The following is a 7,392-nucleotide window of genomic DNA, read 5'->3' on the forward strand; positions in this document are numbered from 1 at the left end:
GGAGCCGGGGCTGTGGCTCTGTGCCTGGGTCACGGAGTGCTCCAGCTTGGAGAAGGTGTGGGATCACCCAGTCCAACCGTTAACCCAGCGCTGCCACGTCCACCATTGAACCATGTCCCCAAGTGCCACATCTATACGGCTTTCAAATTCCTCAAGGGATGGTGTCTCCACCCCTTCCCTGGGCAGCCTGCTCCAGTGCTTGACAACCGTTTCGGTTGAAATTTTTCCTAATACCCAAATCTAACCTCTCCTGGCGCAACTTGAGGCCATTTCTTCTCGTCCTGTCTCTTATTGTTTAGGAGAAGACACCGGCCCCCGCTCACTGCCGCCCCCCTTCGGGTATTTGTAGGGAGCGGTAAGGTCCCCCCGAGCCTCCTTGTCTCTAGAGTAAATTCCTGGCAGCCGCTCCAGCAGCATGCGGCTCTTGCAGACATTTTCTTCATAGCTCCTGTAACTCCTATAACTTCGTAGCTCCTGGAGCATTGAGAGTAAAAAACCACAAAGCCTGTTTAGAAACTTTACTGAAGTACATCCAGAAAGTTTTAGCACAGAGAAACATATATTGAGGAACTTGTGTGCCTCCTAAGTTCTAACAAATAAAGGCAAGTTGAAATAGTTTTAATTTTATCGCCATTTCCTTATAGCACTTACATTATGTCGTGTGCCAGGAGGAAACTTTGCATTTCAGCAAATACCTTCTCATAAAAGTTAAGTTATACAAGATTTCCAGCCATAAATAGTCTGAAAATAGTAAGCAAACCACTGGAGGCCAATTCTGGTTTTCTGTTTTATTTTGAAGTGGTTAAAATCAAAGAATATTTTATTCTCAAGAAAGAGGCAGGTAGTGAATACAATTCATGTCTTAGGCTGAAGGATCAATAAAAAAAAAATTGTTAACAATAGATATCTGCCTTTTTAAATTAAAATATCATCTCATACATTTCTCTAATAAAAAGTCTTAAGTACTTCAACAAAGGAAAAAAGTGCTTCCTAAGTGCCTACTAGCCATATAGGATAGTTTGCTGCTGGCATACAGATTGCAAATTATATTCAAGACCTGAGCTGGAAGAATGCTGATTGAAAAGTTCAACACTCACCATATAGCTAAATGCCAGAATAATCCTTCCTCCTGTGTACAAGGATAGAATCTTTACTGACAGGATGGCATACCCTTTCCCCTTATCAACTAATTAAGTCATTTGTCATTCAAAACACAGGATCAACAGGGCATGAACAGCCATTTTGTATTTATATTTACCCTTGTTGTTCTGTATATATCCTATGCATTAAGTACTTAATAAAATTTCATCCTTGCAGTATATCAGGAGTTGTTTATAGATCTCAGGCATCCTGGAAAGTATCAGCATTATAAAAAATACAACAGCCAGAAAGGAATGCACTTTATAAGTCACCGAATTTATGTTATCTCCATCTCATTAAGGGGAGAATGCAAGTGTAGAGATATTATTGACAGTAACGTGTACATATGTATTTTTTAAGAGTGGCAGTTCAATTGCTCAGGATAATCAAATTTGCCTAAATAGAGAATTTCCCATTCTCTCACTACAGTCCCTTTCTTCTCTCCCTTTCATTAAACTTATCCAATGTTATGTGCCTGTGATAAACTTCTACTGAAAATACCCATCTGCAAACACCCAGCTGAGTCCACGACTAAGCAAACCATTTTTTTGCCAATAAAAAAAGATATAAATTAGGGGAAAATCCAAGGAGATAATACATCTTAAAGCAGCTGAAAAATGGATATGAATCTGTAGATTTTACTATCCCAGAAGTAGTTATGAAGAAAGAAATACTCTATCAGTGGGAAAAAACAGCCTCTTCAGTCATATTCTTCCCCTAACAGCATCTACAGAAGACCCAGTAGGAAGAATTTAGCCTGTTGCTGTCATGTCTTCCCCTTGCACCCTGCCAGCATAAACCAGTGTTACATTAGGGACATAAACATTTTTAATTACAAATCTTCAAAGCTTGATAGTTCATGTTAGCAGCCACATGATTACATGGAACAGAACAATCTTTACTGTATATTTTTATTGGTGTATTATTTGTATATTTGTATATTTTTTGTTATTATTGTGGAAAGAACATTAGATTGTGAGCCATCCATATCTTTCATATTGATGCTTGCAAAAAGTTGTATTTTCTCCTCTCTATATTCCAGCCTTTGCATGTATTATCCTGAAAAAAGGACCATTTCAAACTGCCCACTTACATTTCAAGCAATCAGCCAAGGTGGACCCAGTGAAGTAATAGTATTTTCCACATCTTACAGCCTTCAGTACTCTCATCTGCATTAATATCCCATACTTAATTAATTTCATGTTAATCGATAGATATTAAAATGTGCTCATTTATACACAAATTTAATATTAAAATAAAGGCTAATGACTTCAAATAATATAATTGTTACCAAACCTTTCATTCTTTCCATAAGCAGACACAAATTATTTTAAAACAGCCAGCAAAACTTCCAATATTTGCCAGTATATGACAGTGTACATAACACATTAGCAGATAATACCACCTGTTTGTGCAAGAGCAAAGTGTTATCTTCCATTCTCTTTCTTGATTCTTCTTTTTCTGCCCCAAACCTGCCAAATACATGCTGCTGGTAGGAGATTAGTGACATTGTCTCAACAAATAATTCTTTGTAATTAATAGCCAGGTACTACAAAGATTAGAAATTAATGTATTCAGCCCCAGTCAGGATTTGACCCTCAGTCTTATTGGCAACTTCCATTGTTTTTATTCTGCTTTTGACAATCCAGGTTTATCTGTGGATGGATCTGCTTCTTCTAAGTCTGCAAACTCTTCCTCTATAACTGGCTTCAATATTTTCTCTATTTGTGTAAGTCTTTTTTTCAGTTTCTGTTGTGCACCTTCATACTCAGCCAACAACCTGGCAAACTTTGTTTGTAACCTGTCCATAGCACGTTCCATGTAGGCGACCTTCTCTTCCAGATCTTTAGGATCACTTCCTAAATTTGCAATTTCAATGTCCAGCAAGCCATCTTTCATTAGGATTTGCTTGCCTTTTTCTTCCAGCATTGCCTTTGCATCTGGATACTCTGTTAAAGCCTCCATGAGATCGTCTTTGGACAGACAAAACAAGTCCGAGTATCCAATACTTTTAATATTGGCTGTTCTTCGATTGCCAGCTTTGCTACCCTTGATATTGAGAATGCTGATTTCTCCAAAGTAGCTGCCATCACTTAGAACCACAAATTGGGTGATTCCATCATCAGCAACTACTGCCAGCTTGCCTTCTTTGATAATGTACATCTCTCGTCCAATATCTCCTTTTCTGCAAATATAATCTCCAGGACTGTATACCTGGGGCTGGAGTTTCAAAACCAGTTCAACCAGCAGACCAGCTTCACAGTCTGCAAAAATCCGAACCTTTTTTAGCGTTTCCAGGTGAACATTGATTGCAATCTCTGCTCTTAGTTTATCTGGCAGATACTTCAAGACTTCCCTTTCATCCACAGCCTTTTTGTTTGTCCACAGGTAGTCAAACCACTTTATAACTCTTTTTTCCATGTCTTTACTCACATTCCGAAAGTGCATGTACTGCTTGATAGCATCAATCCTTGCTTGAAACTCTGCCCTGGCAGCATTCATGTTGGAGATCATAGAGCCCACGTTACCAACAATGGTAGCAAAAATCAGCACTCCAACCAAGAAGTCAACAACCACAAAGAAATACTCAGAATCTCTTACAGGAGGGGGTGTTTCACCAATAGTAGTCAGGGTCAGTGTTGACCAGTAGAGACTGTAGACATATTTTCTAGTCAGGCGGGCAAATTCAGGATCTGAGGTGTTGGGGTAGACCCATGTGTCAGCCCCAAATCCAATGGCTTTTGAGATCGAGTAATACACACAGGCATTCCAGTGAATAATAATCACAATGTACATGACAAGGTTAGAGATCCTGAAGATATTTGGGTAGTTTGTCCTGGTTTCTGTTCTCTGGAAGAATTCAAACATCCGAGCTACTCTGAGTAGTCTGTTTATTCTTAATTCTGGGTAATTCAATCCTAACTTAAAGTATAAGAGATCAGTTGGTACGATTGACAGAAAATCTAGTTTGAATTGAAAAGATTTCTTGTATTTCTCTCGTAGCTTTTGTTCTTCTTTCACCAGAAGACCTTGCTCCAGGTAACCTAAAATAAAATTGTAGATAATAAAAAATGCTACAAGTTCAAATGTGTTGTGTTTAATGTCAGTCCAAATCTACTTTGAAAAATATTTTGGGTGCAAATTCCATATGGAACATAACTTCTCTTACTTTTTAATATTCAGTCTCTTATTTTCAAATAGCTTAGTGCTACATGGTTCAGCTTGAGCTAAACTATACAGCTTTGAAAGATAAAAATTTCTAGTTCTGATTCTTTTCCTCCACTTTTCAACTATCGTGAACATCTGAAAAAAACCACCTTCCCCTCCAAAAAAACCTCCACAAGCTATAGGAAGGGTGGTTAATGGGGGAAAGAATTTTAACACAGGAATTTCAGTTCTATATTGAGTGTATCTACTTAATAACTCCATTAGGATAATATTTTTAAATAAATAGTGGCAGTCGAAGTTAATAGGATGTCTTGCTTGCTCAATGGTCTTGAAAATCAAGCAAATACTTGAATCTCCCCTTCATACCAGATTTAGGTGCTGCTTTTTCAGAACCCCCGATCCTCACCTGGCTGCACCACATGTTTATTTTGTCTTGATGAGTCAGCTGCAGGCAGAACAGCTTGTACCTGCATATCTCAAACTTTATGTGCCCTTTGAGTAATACATCAGAATTACATCAGAATTTCTCCTACTTATAAAGTGAGGCTGCAGTCTTTCTGAAATCTCTCAATGTCTTTTTTCACTATTGCACCTCATCAAGGCTATTCAGGTAAGAGAAGTAGTAGTATATTGATTTGCAAAAAACCTGGCATAAATATATAAAAAGCAATAATTAATTGAGTATATTTACCTGTCCTTGTCCGTACAAACATATCAGCAACATAAATGGCATCAGAAACATAATCAATAATAAACCATGCCATTAAGTAATCATGCTGAAGCTCATCAAAACAGGCTCTAAATATGAAAAAACAAAAGTAAATTACCATGAAACAAAAATTAAATACTTGCACGAATCAGTGATGAATAGAATTTTTTTATCTATTTAGGGATATTATGATTTTCCAGAAGTTCTATGTAGTCATTATAGTGTACATTAAAGAGTACATCACCTAGCAATAATCATGGTCCAGTTGTACATGACAGGCATTGTGATGCAAAACAACCAGTTGTAATATATATTTCCTGCTGGATCAATGGTGAAAATATCTTTCTTCTTCCTAAGTGGTAAGCAGGGGAAAAAAAAGAGATTTAATGAGAGACTTGAAATACACATATCAATTTTTGAGGAATGAAGCATTCCAGTAATTATTACTGTCAAATAAATGGTCTTTATCAAAGTTAAACTTCCTTGCTCAAATGCATGGAAATATGAAGCTGGTGACTTGAGATGCAAACTTTAGAATCTAAATTTTGCTGAGCAAAATTAGCTTGGCAGTCTCACTTTATAGTGGCACATGTAATTTTAAAGTTTATTTTTCTACACAAATAACTCTTTTGTCTGATAACTGATTTTGTCATTAAAAAAAAAAGAGATTATGTGACTTCTAATTTTTAAATAATTATAAATTATGAGACGAATCATGCCTTTCTCACTGGGAAAAGTCTAGCCCTGAAGAAGACAAAACATTGGCATAGTTTACATAAAGAAACCAAAGAATAGGAAATCATACAACACAGGTTTCTGCTGCACTGTTTTAAATTTCTCTTCCTTAGCCAGAAAATTATGAATTTACCAAGCAGAATATAAAGTGACAACTTTTAGAGCATAGAAGAGTTTACTCGCTTGTAGGTGCCTTTGTGTGTGGCAGAGATTGCTTTATACTGGCACATCATTTGCTGCAGTGTTTTATCCAAGAAATATTAGATAATCAGAATCCAAAGCAGATACATCTTGATTAACGTTTTCAGATCACCTCCATGCATGCATGTTTCTGTTGTCCACATATGAAGTTAAGTCAAAACAACTCTACTCTAGGGAGAGCAACAGCAGTCTGTACAGTCGTTCACTAAAGTATAAACATCTTTACAGGACATCTGTGAATGAATTTGTTCTTACGTCAAAAGCAGTTTTATTATACAGCATAACAGGACCTAAATGAAAAATACTTACACTTCTATATTTTCTTTCTTCTTCAATTTATCTTTATTTTTATTTTTCTCCTTTTTTTCTTTGTTCTTTTGTCTTTCTCCATCCTTTTTTTTTTCTGGTTTGCTAAGAAATAATTTCCATTGTTAAAGACCAAGTTAAACATATTTAGAAAAAACCTAAATATCTTAGAAATAGTAGTATTATTACTCTTCATCTTACCTCTTCTTTTCTTTTTTCCTTTTCTTCTCCTCTCTAAGAAAAAGAAAAATATGACAGGCTCATGGGATGCACATCCCCTTTCTTCAACATCTATGTATTAGATAACATTATACTTAGGTGTTTGACCTTCCAAAAAGCTATTTTTCTTATTGCTTATTGTATACACCTAGAACTACTTTTATTTTAAATTAATAGATACAATATCAGTAACTTTGGTAATGAGGATGATCATCATAAGTGATGTGCATGAAGTTGAAATGTACATGCAGTCTCTTTTGGGCTTACCTGAATGACATAACTGTTTCTAAAGAAACTATTAGATATATATTATAATTACTAATTTCTGCTTTAACAATCAAAATTGTAGTACTGTTATTTTATCAAATGGCAAAGATACTTACTCATCTTTATTACTATTATTGTTAATATTGTAGCATGCAAATACTCCAGGTAGATATTGTTGCCTGGGGAACAATGAAACAACACAGTTATATGATATCAGCTGAAATTTTAAAAAAAATCTCCTAAATATTTACAATAAGCAATATACTATAATCTTTAAAACTTAGTTTATTACTAAGAGTGTAGAAAATTATATGATAGCAAGTATCTGTGCTTAGATAATCCTATGCAAATTATCAAACGTAAAAAAACCCCAAACTGACGCTAAATATATTTGACATACCTGTTTTCCCCTTTGTGCATCAATCCAGGGTCCTTACTGGTGTCATGCACTACCACACTGGGAACAATTGTATGGGAATGATGGGTCTCAATCACTCCTACCTTCATGGTCAAGTTTGTCTTAACTTGGATAATTGGAGAAAGCTGAATTAAAAAAAAATCAAGTCATTTCGCAAGTAGAAGAAGTAGGGGGTCTTTTTTCCTAAAAATGATTTCTTTACATCCTTGCTTTCCTTTAGCGGGGGGGG

At 35.9% G+C, this 7,392-nt stretch overlaps 2 protein-coding genes and 1 long non-coding RNA gene across 4 annotated transcripts in view; all 3 read right to left on the minus strand.

Annotated features, from left to right (window-relative positions):
• The window catches only part of NFXL1 (nuclear transcription factor, X-box binding like 1), a 54,672-nt gene extending 54,558 nt beyond the window's left edge, over positions 1-114 (minus strand). The window contains exon 1 of the mRNA XM_017744295.1: positions 78-114. Coding sequence (XP_017599784.1) covers positions 78-114 — 37 coding nt within the window. The remainder of the gene's footprint in view (positions 1-77) is intronic.
• Positions 115-773: 659 nt separating this feature from the next.
• Positions 774-6,357, minus strand: CNGA1 (cyclic nucleotide gated channel alpha 1; the record flags this gene model as incomplete). The annotated part of the gene is made up of 4 exons (XM_017744661.1): positions 774-4,184; positions 5,000-5,106; positions 5,262-5,369; positions 6,263-6,357. Coding segments are annotated over 4 exons (1,728 nt in total), but the record flags the coding sequence as incomplete, so codon positions are not given.
• A 122-nt stretch (positions 6,358-6,479) lies between these two features.
• The window catches only part of LOC108449166, a 5,049-nt gene continuing 4,136 nt past the window's right edge, over positions 6,480-7,392 (minus strand). The window contains exons 2-4 of one of the 2 annotated variants that reach the window (XR_001865301.1): positions 7,146-7,288; positions 6,862-6,924; positions 6,480-6,493 (exon numbers count right to left, since the gene is read on the minus strand). This is a non-coding gene — a long non-coding RNA (uncharacterized LOC108449166). Of the gene's footprint in view, positions 6,494-6,531; positions 6,551-6,861; positions 6,925-7,145; positions 7,289-7,392 lie in introns of those variants that run through there. The other variant, XR_001865302.1, reaches the window with a different exon arrangement.

Source organism: Corvus brachyrhynchos, unplaced genomic scaffold, assembly GCF_000691975.1.
Source record: "Corvus brachyrhynchos isolate BGI_N302 unplaced genomic scaffold, ASM69197v1 scaffold17, whole genome shotgun sequence".
Taxonomy (NCBI): domain Eukaryota; kingdom Metazoa; phylum Chordata; class Aves; order Passeriformes; family Corvidae; genus Corvus; species Corvus brachyrhynchos.